This window comes from Tenrec ecaudatus, chromosome 5 (genome assembly GCF_050624435.1).
Source record: "Tenrec ecaudatus isolate mTenEca1 chromosome 5, mTenEca1.hap1, whole genome shotgun sequence".
Taxonomy (NCBI): Eukaryota; Metazoa; Chordata; class Mammalia; order Afrosoricida; family Tenrecidae; genus Tenrec; species Tenrec ecaudatus.
In genome coordinates this window covers 152,608,606-152,626,939 of record NC_134534.1, presented here as the reverse complement: position 1 = coordinate 152,626,939, position 18,334 = coordinate 152,608,606, and the positions used below count along the sequence as shown (strand labels likewise).

The 18,334-nt window shown below is 43.2% G+C and overlaps 1 protein-coding gene across 1 annotated transcript in view; it reads left to right on the top strand.

The window, feature by feature from the left end:
* Nucleotides 1–17,511, top strand: part of RAB7A (RAB7A, member RAS oncogene family) — a 57,583-nt gene extending 40,072 nt beyond the window's left edge. Inside the window, exons 3-6 of the mRNA XM_075550113.1 lie at nucleotides 331–457; nucleotides 6,455–6,673; nucleotides 7,509–7,637; nucleotides 16,096–17,511. Coding sequence (XP_075406228.1) covers nucleotides 331–457; nucleotides 6,455–6,673; nucleotides 7,509–7,637; nucleotides 16,096–16,191 — 571 coding nt within the window. The 3' untranslated portion in view covers nucleotides 16,192–17,511. The remainder of the gene's footprint in view (nucleotides 1–330; nucleotides 458–6,454; nucleotides 6,674–7,508; nucleotides 7,638–16,095) is intronic.
* Nucleotides 17,512–18,334: the final 823 nt, after the last annotated feature.

Below are 18,334 nucleotides of genomic sequence, written 5' to 3'. Positions count from 1 at the left end.
TTAAATAATCGAGCAATCTTAATCTTGCTTTTTTTAAAAAAATAGTTTTATTGGCATCTACTTTACATATCATAGAGTATAATCATTCGGTGAGATTAGGAGGAGTTATATAATGGTCATCAAAGTCACTTTCAGAACATTTTCTTCTCATATTGCAAGAGAAGGTATACTCTAGTGTAAGGAATGTTGGGAGATTTGCTGGTATCCTTGATTGGGGGTCAGTTCCTTGTTCTTCAAAACAGACAGGTTCCTTTTAAAATTGCAAGTAGAACAGTTGGTTTTTAATTCTTTCCTATTTCACTTATGCATGTGGTTTTTCTTCCATTCCAGAGTTGGTAAAACATCACTCATGAACCAGTATGTGAATAAGAAATTCAGCAATCAGTACAAAGCCACAATAGGAGCAGACTTTCTGACAAAGGAGGTGATGGTCGATGATAGATTAGTTACGATGCAGGTATGTATATGTCTCAGCTTTATATAGTCACTTCCTTGTTACCTTATACCCAGGATTTTTCTTCCCTCTTTAAATCCCCAAATTTATATTCATGGATATTTGGCACAGATTGGGTTATCAGGTAGAACGTGAAACCTAGTTCAATTTCAGATAAAGAGCAAATAGTTTTTAGTATTATTAGGAAAGTATGTCAAAAATATTGGGTGGAATATATTGATTAACAATAGACTATAAACATTATTTGCTGCTTATCTAAATTGCAGGACTTAATGTTTAATGTGCAGGATTTGGGCTTGGTTTATTGCTCCTCGTGGACTAATTTCAGACCTAGATTCACATGTGTATGTTCTAAATTGACATGCATGGTGCAGAAATCTCTGTTGTAAAGAATTTAACAAACTCCTGTCCCTTCCAGCAAAAACCGATACAATCACTATTTAGGAATACTTCCAGTATCCTTAGGACTTAAGTAATCTCTGATTATGAGTTCATAGTCACATGAGGAAATAATGTGCCACAAGAAATGTTCACAATGACTTGAGACTTTTATTTAAAGGAATAAAAACCACAGTGGAAAAGAATACTATTCAAAATGGGGATATAGAAAACTTAGAACTAGAAGTGAAAAAAATCATTGAAATAAACAGTTGAGCATTAGAATAAAGACAGAAATTTATAAACAGCAATAAACTACAAGAGCTGATAAATTTATCTAGAAGAAAACACAAAATAACAGAATCCAAAAAGTCAAAAGAACAACTAGAGAGAAAAGACATTACATTTGAATGAGCAAAGATTACTGTATTAGGCTGGGTTCTCTATGGAAGCAAAACCAGTTATACATAAGAGAGAGAGAGGAAGGGGGAGGAGGTAGTAGAAGAAAAGAGAAGAAATGTCTATCAAGAAAATGACTGACAGTTGTAGAAGCAGGTCTGTGGGTCAGGTGTTAAGCTGGAGACTTTGTTACTGTTGTAGTTTATCGAGCCGATGAATCCAGGACTGAGCACAGGCTGCAGAGGTGGATAACCTCAAGACCAGCAAGTCAGGCTTGTTAACTGGAAAGGCAAATAGATCCCAGGTCAGGTGGCAGGCCGTTAGTGCCCCCTGGGTTCACTAAGACAATATGGCAGACAGTTAGCTAAATTCCAAAGAATCAGAGCTTGACTAGGATGCAGGATCCAGACCTAGCAAGAAAGCAAGCACGTTTACCCATAGCATCCACTTATATAGGAACCAGACCATGCTTCTGGGGACATGTCCTTTATTCCATCAGGTCTGTGACCTGAGTACGGGAGTTGCACTCCACCCTACTCTTCCTAGGTTTGATTGGCTGTTTATAGCACATCCCATATGCAGTTGATTGCATGTTACATAATATCATGGGAGATTACCAAACCTGAGCTGCCAAACTACTGAGGATCTTGACTGGCCAGATTGACACAAAACCTATCATAGCTCACCCCGTGTCAACTTGACATGTCACCTTAAAGCATACATAATCTTCAAACAAAGACACTAATACAGCTACACTTGAGCCTAACTAGTCTTTGGTTTTGCACTGATTACGTGACCATAGCTAGTAGTTAGAACTGTTCTGTATTCCCTTTGCCTTCAGCAAGCGAGCACCTCAGCTAGTCGTGATTCTTTGCACGATTGGTTGACTCAGACCTTTATTTTGAGGGGTCTGTGCCATTAGTAGCTGTGTCAGAAGTGAGTTGCTGTCGTTTGCCATTGAGTTTAATTGAAGGGTCTGGCATTGCCAGAGGAGATCCTAAAGAAGCTCTTGGATTCCGGATAGTCGTCATTGCCTTCACTATGCAGTCGCAATCTAGTCCCCCTGGTCATCAGGATCAGTTGCGCCACTCGGTACAGTGACGTCCTTACTGCCTGTTGCTCTAGAGTTAGCTCTAGTCCCCCTTGGTCATCAGGATCAGTTGCGCCACTTGGTACAGTGACGTCCTTACTGCCTGTTGCTCTAGAGTTAGCTCTAGTCCCCCTTGGTCATCAGGATCAGTTGCACCACTCAGTACAGTGGCGTCCTTATTGCCTGTTGCTCTAGAGTTAGCAGGAGCCCACAGTGGTTCGGGGACGTTCTTCCAGTTCAGTGGGATCAGGGCTTTCTCTCCAGATTGGGAGAGTCTTTCCTTTGCTGCTAAGACTTCTAGACACAAAGAGCATAGGCTCACAGGGACTAGAAGCAAAAACGTGTGAATGAGTTACACCCAGGACTAATAGTGATTAGTGCCAGGCCCATTTCTACCCCATAGTTCCTGGACCCATGAATCTTGGCTGTTGGAGAAATTGCACTATATTTTGCTGCAGTTTTAGAGCACTTCAAACAACCTTCCTAAGTGTTGCCACCTAGCAGGCACCTCAGTTCTGTCTTCAGAAGTCCAGTCCATCGCTCTGTCGACAGCCGCTCCAGGATGATGGAGAACGCATTAAGATGGGTGGATTTCATACTTACCTAAGCATGTCGCCTTTCTCTAGGAATTGTCACTCCTGCTAACATGTCAAAGTATGTGAGATGATGTCTTGCCATCCTTATTTCTAAGATAGTGGGTTGGACCATATTAAGTTTAATATCTATGAGTAACAAGATTCCCAATAACAAAGACAAATAATAGGCCAGGAATAAATGTTGTAAGCAAACAGTTCATTGAAGAAACCTTATGACCAGTACTCTGACTTCAGAGAATTATAAAATCAAAATGCTGATTGTGTAGCCACTTCAGTGGAGATTGCTATTTCGCTCTCCAGTGTGAACAAAAGCACAGCAATTTATCTTGCTAAGTTTTTTGTCATCTATGTACATATAACCTAGGAAAACTGGACATGAGGAGAGAGATGGGGGGCAAAAGGTATCGTGCAGCCTTGTGTGTAATAGTGAAAAACTGGAAATAAGTCAAGCAACCAGGGAAATCGGTGTATGAAGGCAGTGAATAGTACATACTTTTTTATTTTGGAAATTGGGGGCAGAGGCCAAGTTTCAAAAAATGTACACAGAATGTTCAGGGGCCATTTCTTCCTGGGGAGAAAGGAAAAGAAACGCTACAGGGGAAGGTTTCTGTTTCCATAACAAACTAAGTGACAGAGAATGGCAGCGTCAGTATTGTAACATGAGAATGGTGGGTAGATAGATGTGTGGGTGTAATTTTGAATATGGAAAATAAATTATTTTGATTAAAAATTAAAGGTTTTAAAGATAGCCATTGGACTTTGCGTTCCAAAATGTAAAGTTAAATTATTTTGGAATCTTACTAAGAATAACCCCCAAATTTTCCAGTTTCTCTATCATTCATTACTTTGCCTTCTTTGAAGTCCTGGTGCCATAGTGGGTTATGTGTCAGGCTGCTGAATCCACCAGCGACTCCATGGTAGAAAAATAAGGTTTTCTACTCGTGAAGAGTTACAGCACCAGAACCTCACAGGGGCAGTCTGCCCCATCTCTGAGGGTTGCTGTTGGTCTGAACTGATTTAATGTCAATGTTTTGGGGAGTTTTTTCTGCCTTCCTGAGTTCCAAATATGTATTTGTTTTCACGTAAGAACGACAGTGGAATTCTTAAGCACATGTTGCAATTCCATCTTAAAGAAGCAATCTGAAGCACAGAAAATCTATATAAATCTCCATTATTGGGTTGTTTATAAACTGTAGGAAATGTTAACAATATTACAAAATAAACAAGCCTTAAGGTTGGTTCAGTGTGTTGGGAGCTGTGTGGAAGATGTGCTGTGATGTGAGTTTGTGGGGGAGAGAGAGTGCTCCGTCATGTGCGGGCTAAGATTCCAGCTACATCAAGGCTTAGTTTGTAAATCGTCAGGAGCCAGAGGTAGTGGGGGTTGCGACCCCCCTTTCCTGCCCCGTATGTTTGAAACGAATCCACTTCCGTTTTAACGTCTCTCTCTTTAGCCACTCAGACTGATGTTTAGACCGGAGGGGTGGGTTGTGAAATAATGGGGCATGGGGGGTGGGGGAGGCGGTTGGAGTTTCTAAGGCTGTGAGCCCTCTCTCTTTCATTTTAAATTTATTTATAAGTTTTTAAGAATTGCATACTGTGTCTAACTGCACCGCTCATCTCATGGAATGCAATCAATCATCTTAGCCCATAAACTTTCCATAAATGCGGTCCCCCTTCTCCTTCCCTCCGTAATTACCTGTTCCTCCCTGGTTTCTGGCCCCTCATAGTCTTTAGAATGTTTTCTTTGGGTGTGAAACCACTTTAAAAATTTCCTTATAATGAAGTTACTAAATACTTGACTATCAGATTGACTAACTTTGAAAAGTCAAGGGTTTTTTTCTTTGCTTTTGCTGTAGTTATTTCTGAGACCAATAACAATCTAATAACAACGCTACTTCTTTAATAGAAGCTTTTATCTTTAGTTTATTCAAGCCAAAAAAAATTATTCAAGCCTAAATTAAAGTTGTATTTTAAAACTTACTTTCCTGCTTGCTTTTTGTTTGGCAGTTTTATTGGCATGTATATCGCATGAAACACTGCTTGTCCTCCCCTCCTCAGGAGTGTGTGTCTGAGCCTGTTGCTGCGGCCACTGTGTCAGTCCACCTCCTTGAGGCGCTTCCTCTTTTTTTGATGGCCCTTCCTGTTTACCGAGCACGATGCCCTTTTCCAGGGACTGCTCTCTCCTGATAACGTGTCCAAAGAATACACGAGACAAAACTCTTGCCATCCCTGTTTCCAACAAACTCTGGCTGTAAATTTTGGCAGTTGCTATTTTGAATGTTCTTCACCAGCACCAGCTTCTCCAGACTTCCGTATTCACTTGCATGTGCATAAGGTGCAATGTAAATAGCAAAGGTGACGTCTGACATCTTGCTCTTGAACACTTACAGAGGGCTTTGCAGCAAATTTAACCAGTGCAGTGGATCATTGGATTTCTTGACTGCTGCTTCCACGAGCATTGGTTTAAATCCTGGACAACTTACTGGTCCAGGTCTCAGAATTTGTTGGCTGTAAATTGTACTGCACACTGAAGGTTGCAGCTCTTGATCTCCATCAGCAAGTGCTTCGAGTGCTCCTGGCGTTCAGCAAGCAAGGCTGTGTCAGCTGCACACCACAGGTTGTTTTCATAAGCATTCTTCCAATCCTGATGCCGCATTCTTCTTTGTGTCAGCCAGTTTTCAGATTATTTGATCAGCATTACCATTTGAGAAAGTGTGGGGACAGGATACACCCTGTAACTAGTGACCCTTTTATTTGGGTGCAAACCTTTGGCCTTTGAGGCAGTTGGTTGGTGATTTGGGTCTAAAGGAAAAGTTAATTGGGTTTGAGAAGGATCCAGTCTCGTTTCATAAACAAGAGGTTTCTCTACTGAGAGGATGCAACAGTGTCAGCTAGAAAGCTGTCTCCTCAGTGACCCCTTGCTTTGTCCCCCGTCACTCTCTTAAGCCAGTGCTTTAAGAGAATGCTAGTCACCTTTGGAAGCTAACAAGTAGAGGTGTAAGGGGAGACTTAGGGCAGAAGGAAAAGCCAGCCTTGTATGTGTTCTTAATTAAAGACTTTATTTTCACGATGTATAATCACTTTTTCTTTCTCTTTATCTGTCAGCGTTGTTTCTGTTTTTTAATTTAGGTATGTTTTACGTACACTTTTCTTTTTAAGGTAAAATTTACATAGTGCAAAATGCAGAGATTTGAATGTACAGTTCGATGAATAATTAACTTGTCATATTTCCATCACCCCCCAAAAGATCTAGAGCACACACATCTTAAGTTTGCAGCTTGAATTTTACATATATACTTACGTGTCTAGATTAGTATTTTTTGTACCCCAAAAGGGTTCTTATGTGTCTTTTCCCAATCAGTGTCTCTCTTTTGTACACACGCACACACAGTTTGTCAAGGCTGGTCCCTGAATTCTGAACTCTGTAGAGGCCCCATTTCTAGTCTCTTTCTTTCTGCCACTTCCCAGCCTCCAGGGTCCTTCCCTCTCTGATACCTTTCCCACACGCTTGGAAGATAAACACTCTGTCTCTTGCAGATCTGGGACACAGCAGGACAGGAACGATTCCAGTCTCTCGGTGTTGCCTTCTACAGAGGCGCAGACTGCTGCGTTCTGGTATTTGATGTGACAGCCCCGAACACATTCAAAACCCTTGATAGCTGGAGAGATGAATTTCTCATCCAAGCCAGTCCCCGGGATCCTGAAAACTTCCCCTTTGTTGTGTTGGGAAACAAGATTGACCTCGAAAACAGACAAGTAAGTGTTAACAATAGTGGAAATCATGCAAAGGTTTAAGAATCTACCTTCCTGGAGGCGGTTACTACTGACCTTTTTAGAGGGTGCTCTTTTGGAGGTGATAGATATTTTAACTTTGGTTTGGCAAAGAGCCCCGTCTTAAGGACCAACCCCCTTAGGATAAAGTATAGGATGCCTGCCTGTGTTTATGCCCCTGTGGTTGTGTAATGGGAGAATGAACAGTCAGCCAAGGTTTAGATTAGAAGGACCAGCTAACTAGTTGCCCACAGAGTCATTGAAACAGATGTTTGCTCCCCAACCTAGTACAGGCATGCCACCTTGGATTCTCTGTACATACACAGAATAGCAAAAGCCTCTTTGAAATTGTGCTAATAAAGTACTAGATTAAAAAGAATACTGGATTTATTCTGTCGAGTTTCCTGCGATTGCTGGCCCCTCACTGGCCCAGTGGAATAAATTGATTTAGGTAATGCTGTGCTGTGCGATTGGCCGCTAGTATTCCAAGGCAGACTTCACTGGAAAGCCAGGCTCCTGCTTGGTGAAAGCATTGTAGAGTTTAAGCCTTCACTTGTGTAATGATGCCACTCTGGGATGAGATGGCATGTACCGTGGAACGCAAGGGCATAGGTGGAGCTTGGGGTGGTGGCTTTCCAAGAGCCAGCAGGGAGTCTTGGGCAGTTGTGCGGTCTCTACCCAAGCCTCTACACACCCACCTCCCCTAAGCCTCCCCTCTCACCCTGTGCCGTGTATAGGCTAGGGGTCCCGACCCTTGTTGTGAGGGAGCCAGTGCCATTGCTCCTGTGGTGAGCCCTCACAGCCTCGCTTCCTCTTCCAGGTCGCCACGAAGCGAGCACAGGCCTGGTGCTACAGTAAAAATAATATTCCCTACTTCGAGACGAGTGCAAAGGAAGCCATCAACGTGGAGCAGGCCTTTCAGACGATTGCCCGGAACGCACTGAAACAGGTAGGCCCTGGTCTAACCCTGCCCGACCGACATGCCCTAATACTCTTGTCTAGCGGACACGCTTCTTGCCTGTGTATCCCGAAGGTGTGGGAAGGTAGTGACATTTTATACTTAAGCTTCTAGAAACTGTACTTGTTTGTGCAAATCTACAAACTGTGAAGCCTGTGCAGGCCAGTAGAATGCCGATCTGATTGATAAATTTGAGATAGAATCCCAGCTCTGCTATCATCGATTATTAGATCTACTTAGTATACATTGTTTTAATCTTCTTATCCATAAAATATGAACGCCTGTGTAAGGTGATTTGAAAATTAATGCAATGGATTTACTTGGTCACTCTCATAAAGGTCATCTTTAACTGCAGGAAAGGTTAACCAGAAGCTCTAAACTATTTCTCAATTTTTCTTACTTGTGCTGTTCAAGTTATTCCTAGACAAAAGTTCCTTTGTGCTGGTTTGCTACACACCTTGAGGAAGCAGAGAGACTATTCTGTTTTGACTTTGATTGAGACACCTGACGTGAGAACCAGACGTGAGTTTGAACAAGCCGTGCCATATCACCAGTCTACTGTTAGTCACAGTGTGCACGGAGGGGAGCAGAGAATGCTCAGCCGTTAGATATGGAGGGTGTGGGGAGAACACTTGCAGGACTGCAAGTGGTGGTCCTCCTCAAACCTGACTGCAGGAGACGGGGTTTATCGAGGCCTGGAATCACAGCAGAATTGTGGGCAGGAAAATAAGTGGAGTGGGCTGGCTCAGGGACTAGGAAAGGTCCTTGTTTCATAATGAAAGGGACAGGTACACAAATAAATCATTCAGCAAATAAATCATTCCTCAAATAAAGCATTCCGCTCCACATGCCAATAGAGCTCCCATGAATAGACCCGGGGGTTCTTCCTGATCTGGTGTGTGCTAACGGAAATAACCACAGTTGGGTAGCCTTAACAAACAGGAGTGCACTTTCTTGTTTAGGAGGCTAGAGGGTGAATTTTCATGTGTCATCTCTAAAGGAGGCTTTCTTTCACTGTGGGCAGGGGGTTGTGGTGGGGAGCCCTTGTTCTTTGGGTCCTGGGTGATCTTCATGTGGTATGACATCTGTCTTCCCCCATCTCGGCATGCTTCTCTAGGTCTCATCTGCTATTTTTATATTTTAAAAGTAATTGATTTAAGATAAACCTAATATTGATATGGTATGGCCTCTTAACAAAAACTAGGTGCAAATGCAATTATAACCACATGTATTTGTGAGTAAGATGTAGAGTACACCATTGATATGGCAGGGATGGGGGAAGCATACAGTTCAATCTTTTAACCCCTTCGTGCTAATATTGTTGCATTGAAAAATGTGTGTAGTTGGAAGAGATGGTACCATATTAATTTCCCTAAGGACAGTGCTACTTCTCAGCAGTGATGTATTTTCTTCCTTCCACAACCCTACCAGCAAGTGACTGGCATCACTTGTTACTCAACTCTGCCACGCGGTGGGTGTGGAAATAGATGCCACCTTGACTCCTAGTCCATCTGTGTCTTCTCTTTGCTGTGGCCGGCCAGTGTATAACACTTCTTGGCTCAGTCACTATCTACACAGCCAGGGATCCTTTGTCCATAGGGGAAAAATAAATTGATAAGTGGAAGTGTTCAATTGATGAAAAAGTTCAGGCAGGTAGTACTGGATCTAGATGGTCAAGGAACACTGGGAGGACATTGAAAATAAACTGGGTCTTTCATTAGCATTCAGAAATCACTTCAAGACAGCCAAATACCAGTGTCTTCTGTGAGTGAGGGTCCTCACAGAGGGCTTGATCAGCTAAGAAGTAGGTAGATACAGGGTACAGTGAGCAGCAGGGAATACCATAGGAGTTTTTACATAGGGGGGAGAGAGAGGGGCTGTGGATTCTGCCAAGCACTGGGAAGTACCCTCATTCCTTGATACTACATTACTTGTGCCATCTCTTCAGTTCCAATAGGTTAAAAAGAAACATTCATCATCAAGAATGGCATGTTGTATTTCTGGACTGTCTAGATTGCATATGGCAGTACCTGTTGCCATCATGTCAATCGCAGCTCACTCACAGTGACTCCGAAGGATGGGATTGGGTTTCTCCGGAGTTTTTTCAAGGCTGGACATCTTTAAAGAAGCAGACTCTCTTATCTTTCTTCTGAGCCATAGCTGGTGGGTTCAGACCACTGACTTTCTGGTTGGCAGCTAATTAGGCACGATGACAGCAGGGCTTCTTTTCACAATATCGGGGTTAGGGATTAATCGTGTATTTGGTAGGGAAAGAGCACAATTCAATATTTAACAATCACCATAAACTCTACAGTTCCATTCTTTTTTTTTTATTTTTATTTTTGTTATTTTAACAATTTATTAGGGGCTCATACAATTCTTATCACAGTTCATACATATACATACATCAATTGTATAAAGCACATCTGTACCGTCTTTGCCCTAATCATTTTTTTCTCCTCTTTTCTTTTTTTACATTTTATTAGGGACTCATACAACTCTTATCACCATCCATACATATACATACATCAATTGTATAAAGCACATCCATACATTCCCTGCCCCAATCATTCTCAAGGCATTTGCTCTCCACTTAAGCCCCTTGCATCAGGTCCTCTTTTTTTTTTCCCCTCCCTCCCCTTTCCCCCCTCCCTCATGTGCCCTTTGTAATTTATACATCGTTATTTTATCATATCTTGCCCTATCCGGAGTCTCCCTTCCCCCCTTCTCTGCTGTCCCTCTCCCAGGGAAGAGGTCACATGTGGATCCTTGTAATCAGTTCCCCCTTTCCAACCCAGTCACCCTCCACTCTCCCAGCATCGTCCCTCACACCCTTGGTCCTGAAGGTATCATCCACCCTGGATTCCCTGTACCTCCAGCCCTCATATGTACCAGTGTACAGCCTCTGTCCTATCCAGGCCTGCAAGGTAGAATTCGGATCATGGTAGTTGGGGGAAGGAAGCATCCAGGATCTGGGGGAAAGCTGTGTTCTTCATCGGTACTACCTCGCACCCTAATTAACCCATCTCCTCTCCTAAACGCCTCTATGAGGGGATCTCCATTGGCCGACACTTGGGCCTTGGGTCTCCACTCTGCACTTCCCCCTTCATTCAATGTGGTATATATATACATATACACATATATACACATACACACACTTATATCGTTGTGGTTTTTTTTTTTTTTGCATGATGCCTTATACCTGGTCCCTTGGCACCTCTGATCGCACTGGCCGGTGTGCTTCTTCCATGTGGGCTTTTTTGCTTCTGAGCTAGATGGCCGCTTGTTCACCTTCAAGCCTTTAAGACCCCAGACACTATCTCTTTTGATAGCCGGGCACCATCAGCTTTCTTCACCACATTTGCTTATGCACCCATTTGTCTTCAGCGATCCTATCATGGAGGTGTGCAGTCAATGATATGATTTTTTGTTCTTTGATGCCTGGTAACTGATCCCTTTGGGACCACTCGATCACACAGGCTGGTGTGTTCTTCCATGTGGACTTTGTTGCTTCTGAGCTAGATGGCCGCTTGTTTATCTTCAAGCCTTTAAGACCCCAGTCACTATCTCTTTTGATAGCCGGGCACCATCAGCTTTCTTCACATTTACTTGTTCACCCACTTTGGCTCCAGCCGTTGTGTCGGGAGAGTGAGCATCATAGAGTTCCAATTTAATAAAAGAAGGTATTCATGCATTGAGGGAGTGTTTGAGTAGAGGCCCAAGGTCCTTCTGCCACCTTAATACTTGACCTATAAATATAGACACAAAGATCTATTTCCCCATCCTCCTATATATATTTGCATGTACATGTCTTTGTCTAGACCTCCATGAATGCCCTTTGACTCCTAGCTCTTTCCTCCATCTCCCTTGACTTTCCTCCTGCCCTACTACCATGCTTCATTGTCACCTGGGCTAGAGTATACCTCTTCTCTAAGCAACCTTACCCTTGATCATTTTCCACCAGGCCTGCCACTCCCCCTTCTCTACCATTTGGGGGTCCCATGTTTTTACCTTGTCCCTGGGTTTGTTAACACCACTTCCTTACCCCCCCTACCCCCCCCACCCCAAGTCCCCCCGGAACTGTCGGTCCCGTTGTTTTTCCTCCAGATAGTTCATCCAGCCTGTCCTATTCAGACAGACCTGTGGAGTCACTAACATGCACGAAAACAAGACAGAGGAAAACAAAGCAACAGTATACAACCAGACAACAAAACAACAAAAACAAACCACCGACAAAGAACAGAACAAAACAGTTCACAAGAGAAAAGCTTGTAGTTAGTTCAGGGATCGTTTGCTGGCCCTTAGGAGCGTTTTCCAGTCCAGTCTGTTGGGGCACCACGCCCTGGCCCCAAAGTCCACTTTCAGCATTCCCTGGGGACTTTGCTACAGTTCCATTCTTAAGTTTGTACCAAAGAGATGTGAAACCATACGGTCATTGCCATGTAAACCGTAACCCAAACCACAATTTTTAGAAATGCAGATTTCTTACCTTAGGAAATGTGTGTGCATGCGCATCCAACCACACAGAAACTTAAATAATAAGGCTTCAGAATGGTTTGACTGTTACCTGTGTTATTTTGACCTCAGTTGGAAGTGAATAGACAGACACAAGGCTTTCTGCTCCCATAAAAATGTAGAGCCTCAAAATCTTTTTTAAAAAAGTATTTTATTAGGGACTCATACAACTCTTATCACAATCCATACATAAATCAATTGTGTAAAGCACATCTGTCCATTCTTTGCCCTCATCACAGCCTCAAAATCTTATGAGTCAGAACTGATTGAACAGCAGTTGGGTTTGGGGGGGATAGGATGGCTGTGACCTGCTCACAGTGGCAGTCCTCCGTGCCGCTTTGAAATGTGTCATGCTCTCTGCAGGAGAGCCTCGAACGGTCTTCACGCTGTTAATGGAACATTTTATTATCTTTTCAAAGTCTCCATTTCCATTAACTTTTTGAAGCCAGTAATCTAGTCTCCCTCAGTAGACCCCTAAAACTTCGAGAATAAAGGGCTGTGTTGTAGCGCTGTCCTTGGGAGAGCACCACTCGCAGTTAGGTGGACAGGTGCCCTCTGAGGGGGGGGGGGGGGCACAGCTGTTTGTTCCTACTCGGATCAAAGTAGTACGGGTAACAGATTTGGTTGCTATGCAATGCAAATCCAGCTTTTGTTTATGTTAGCAATTCCTGAGCCATTTTGAACTGGTTCAAAATCCAGCTTATATAAGAATGATAGTAGCCTTATTCACAATATTTTAAAAATTGGAAACAACTCGTGTTCTTAACTAACAGATAAACAAAATGCCATATATCCACACAGTGGAACATTATTCAGCCATAAAAAAATAGGGAAAGTCAAAAGTATTATTACCGAATCATGGAACCCTTAACTAAACTATCAAAATGTTAAGCTGTTGTTTCTCAGCATTGAATTCTATAGACTTCTCCCTAAACCTTCCCCAAACGATTCTGCCCTATTCCACTTATGACCACATCGGAACTGCAGTTTGCAAACACTGAGGGATTCAAATTATGGTTGTAAATCGTATTTTAGTTTTGTGAGCATAGTCTATAAGGGTAAGATCAAGGCTGTAAGGGGGGGTAAGGGGTGAAATTCCCATAAGATAGTGGTTGCTACCTGAAAACCCAGCAGGGGGAAACAGTCCTCTGCACAACATTTTTCGAAATAACCTCCTTCCCGTCAAAGGAAAAAGAGGAAAGAGCTAGGAGGCACAGGGCATTTATTGAGTTCTAAATACAGTCATGCACATATGCAAATATATTTATATATGATGATGGGGAAATAGATGTATGTACATACATTTACAGGTGTAGTATTAAGGTAGCAGATGGACATTGGGCCTCCACTCAATTACGCCCTCAATGCAAAAACACTTTGTTCTATTAAACGGGCATTCCATGATACTCACCTTCCCCACACCATCGCTGAAGACAAAGCGGTGGGTGTATAAGCAAATGTGAAGAAAGCTGATGATGCCCAACTATCAAAAGATACAGCATCTGAGGTCTTCAAGGCTTAAAGATAAATAAATGGACATCTAGCTTAGAAGCAACAAAGTCCAGATAGAAGAAGCACACCAGCCTGTGTGTGTGATCAAGAAGTGTCGATGGGATCAGGTATCAAACAACAAAAAAATCATATCATTGTGAATGAGGGGAAGTGCAAAGTGGGGACACAAAGCCCAACTGTAGGCAACTGGACAACCCCTACAGAACGGTCGCAGGGAGTAGATGAGCCAGTCAGGGTGTAGTATAGCAACGATGAAACATACAACTTTCCTCTACTTCTTAAATGCTTTCTCCCCTAACTATCATGATCCCAATTCTACCTTACAAACCCAGCTAGACCAGAGAATGTACACTGGTACAGATAAGAGCTGGAAAGCCAGGACAGATGAACCCCTCAGGACCAGTGGTGAGAGTGGTTATATCAGGAGGGTGGAGGAAAGGTGGGGTAGAAAGGGGAAAACGATTACAGGGATTTACATATAACCCCCTCCCTGGGGGATGGACAACAGGAAAGTGGGTGGAGACATGGGACAGTGTAAGACATGAAAAAATAATTTGTAAATTATCAAGGGTTCGTGAGGGAGGAAACATGAGCTGATACCAAGGGCACAAGTAGAAAGCAAATGTTTGGGGAATGATAGGGCAACAGAGCTATAAGTGTGCTTGACACGATGGTTATATAGATTGTGATAGAGATGTACGAGCCCCCAATAAAATGATTATAAAGTAAATAACCTCCTTCAAATTATCGTGTTGCCCTTTTGAAAATTCTGTCAGGATTACTCATTGGAGTCCCCAGAAACTCACTGTAACTTTCTGAGCTGACCTCTGTGCCTTGAGTTTAGCTGGCCTCTCCGTGTACCTCGGAAGTCTTGTCTGATTGGACGGCTCCAGAATGAGCCTAAGACAAGCGCATTACAAAAAGAACTTGTCTATAGCTATCCGCCAGTTACAGAGATGTTTAAACATGTTTTGTTCCAAATAAACGCATGTGTGGTGACCTGGAGCCCTGGTACCAATCAGTACTTTACTGCTGACCCTTGAAAACGCCCCTAGTGAGGGAGCTGCTCCTACAGTGCTCGTTCTTGTCAAAGGCCCCGTTAGCCATCTTCATAGAGACAGAAAGTAGAACGGTGAGTGTCAAGGAATTTGGGCAGTGGGGAGTAAATGCTAAGGAGCGGAGTTTCTTTTTCAAGTGATAAACAAGTTCTGATATGACTGAGTTGCACTTTATGGTAGGTCTGTGGATTATATCTCAGCAAAGGTGTATGTGATGTTGTTTCTGTTCGTTTGACTTCTTCCTATGGGTTTTATACTTTCATAGATGTTGTGAGTAGAATAAACTATTCTAGAGACCTTCTTAATGAGTAGGCACATTTCCTGCCTTATCTCAAAAGTCACTAACAGTTCCTGGCAGATAGATGCACAATGCTTAGTGACAAAATTTTTTCCTGCACCAGGAAACAGGACTGCTTACTGGAAACATGCTCATTTGAGGTGTGGGGCTGGGCCATAGTCACTGTTGATAGTCCGCACATGATGACCCCATGTGGATCAGAGTAGGACTGGGGCCACATTGTTTTTCCAAAGTAGATAACAGCCCTCCTGGGGTGCCTCTGGATCGATTCAGGCAACCCCCTGTGCCGCGCCCCGCCGCCACCACCACCCCGGGCAAATGCGCTGCTACTGAGTCAATTCAGACTCATCGTGTCCCCTATTTAAGTTTGATGAGGCTGTAAATATTTAACAGTAACAAACAGCCTCATCTTTCTTGGAGAGGCTGGTCGCTCGACTGCCAACCTTGCTTTTAGCAACCCAGCACTTCATGCACTGCACCCCGGGCTCCTTTGCACCCACACCATGCTGTCTGCTCTGACTCCTTACCCAAGTCATGAGAAAACCCATCCACAGCTCGCATGTGTCATGCACGTGCAGCACTTGAGAGACGGGGTTCTCTTAAACCTCCAGAAAGGAGCAGCCTTGGTGGCACTACTAGGTAAGCATTGCATGTCTAACTGGATTAACTGCAAGGTCAGAGGTTCAAAACAACCAGCCACTCTAAGGAAGGAAATAAGGTGCCTTTGGGGATTTATAGACCTGGAAACCCTATATAGTAAGGCTACTGTGAATTGGAATTGACTCAAAGGCTGTTTGGTTTTGTTTAAGTGTCATCGGCTGCATGTATCATACAGAAAGCTTCTGTGAACTGGATGTGATTCAGCTTGCAACCAGAGTATCTGTCACCTTTCTTTCTTCACATTGATCTACTAGAGCTGTCACACACTTAACCAGCTCATGTCTGTCCTTGTGTCCTGGCCCAGGCAAAAGTATGGCAATCCTGGTAAAAAGAGCCAGAGCTGGGAGGTGGAATACCCCTGTGTCTGAGCCCTGAGTAACCAACCTCTCTCTCTCATTCTGTCCAGGAAACAGAGGTGGAGCTGTACAATGAATTCCCTGAGCCCATCAAACTGGACAAGAATGACCGGGCCAAGGCCTCAGCGGAAAGCTGCAGTTGCTGAAGGGGCAGTGAGAATAGAGCACAGAGTCCTTCACAAACCAAGAACACACTTAGGCCTTCAAACACAAGCCCCCTTGCCTATTCCAAACAAAACCTAAATTGGTCTCTCGTATCCAGCTGCCAAAAGAACCCCCACCAAACAAACTCACTCCCATAGACAACACATACACAAATCTGACACAAGCAGACAAGCGGCCTGCGCCTGTGACACCGCTCCATGGGGTCTGCCCACCCACCACATGAGCCCTTGTCTGGCAGCAGGACAGGCCATCTGTAGACATCGTTCTGGCATGGAGTCGGCATTGGAAGCTTATTCTTTTTGTCCGCTGGGGAGAGAGAGAACTGTTTACAGTTAATCTGTGTCTAATTAGTTACTGATTTTTAAAACGGTCTTGTGGTCTTTTTACCCTCCCTCCCCTGTCCCCTCCTGTGAAGGCCACACCTTGGGAAGGCTGGTGCCCATGTTTCATTACAGGCTCACACCCAGTCTGATTAGGCTGAGTTTTGTATGTATCTGTTGATGCTTGTTACTTTTCACTAATCAGATCTTTTTACAGTATCCATTTATTATGTAATGCTTCTTAGAAAAGAATCTTATAGTACATGTTAATATATGCAACCAATTAAAAATGTATAAATTAGTGTAAGAATTTCTTGGATTATGTGTTTAAGTCCTGTAATGCAGGTGTGTAAGAAGGAGGGTTGAACCCTGTCTAGATTACACAGTGTTTGCGATTCAGAATTTGAAAATTCAGTTGGAGGCAGTATTCTGTACAGTAGACACAGAGAATTATGTACGCCTTTTATCAAAGACTTAAGAGCCAAAAAGCTTTTCATCTCTCCAGGGGGAAACTGTCTAGTTCCCCTGTGTCCAAATTTTCCAAAAGGTTGATTTGCATAATACAGTGGCGTGTGCAAGTGGATAAAATGGCTGTTGTTTCAAATATTTTTAATAAAACTTTCCCCTGCTCCACACTTCGTCGTCCCCTGGTAGATCAGCATCCTACTATATAAGGGAAAGGAACCTCCTAACAGATCTGTCCTAGTGATCTTACCTTTGTTCTAGAAGGCGCTCCTTCCAGGATTGTGGTATCCTTCGGTTAGCACTCCTTTTTCCCTTTTTCCCCAGAACTGCACTGTTAATTAACCCGTTTCTTTGGTCTGGAACCCTGGCAGTGCTCCCCCGAGGATCTGCCCCTGCATTGTAGCTTGCTTAACGGAGCACTTCTCCTTTTTCCCAAAGGTCTTACATTCTAGGGTGTGGGCCAAGTTCTTCTGCAAAGAGATGAACGTGACGCCAATAAAACTTAACAAGAACAAAGATCATCTGTCTGTTTGCCTTCTTCCCGACTCTTGGCTCCGTAGAGACCGTACAAAACAATCACAACTACTGTCTCCATGTTTTAGAGCCCTACATATGGTCACGGGTGGCATTTTTAGGCAGAAAGGTCTTCTCCCTTCCCACCCTGCAGTAGTTATTCTAACTTTTTATTTATCTTTTATCCAATTATAAGGAGCAGAAGAAGAAACTGAAGAAAAAATATATTCTCCCTTCATGGGAGCAGCCACAAGTCATCATCTATGGACCACATGGTCTAATTTAGCCCATGTGTTGTATTTTGATTGTCCTAGTTGATAATATAGCACAGAACTATAGATTTCTGGGTTTTCACAAAAGGACAGTCTATACCAGGATCCCTGTATTAAAGCATCTATGACAAGACTTTTAAAAGCTTAGGGAAAAACGGAATTTAAAAGGAATACAAAGTTTTTCTAAGAGCATTTTTAATTCCCCTCATGTGAGCCACTGGCTGGACCTGAATATAATTGCGTAAAGTAGAAATGGCCAGCAGTGGCGGTTCTACAAAAGGGCCCCCTTGACTTGGGTCTTAGTTCTACTTTGCTATAGTTTTTGTTTCCACTTCTCAGAATCCTCAGTTTGGTATCATCCTCATAACTTGCTCTTGCTATATGTACTAATAGCATTTCTTCGGAGCTCCAAGCCATACTTGAGCTTGTACACAACTACAGTGCCACCAATGAATAACAGCTGGACAGAGATTGTGCCAGATGCTGAGCCCTTCCGGTAGAAAGGCATTTAAAATTTGACTGCAAAAGTTGCATTGACCATCATCGTTTGAATA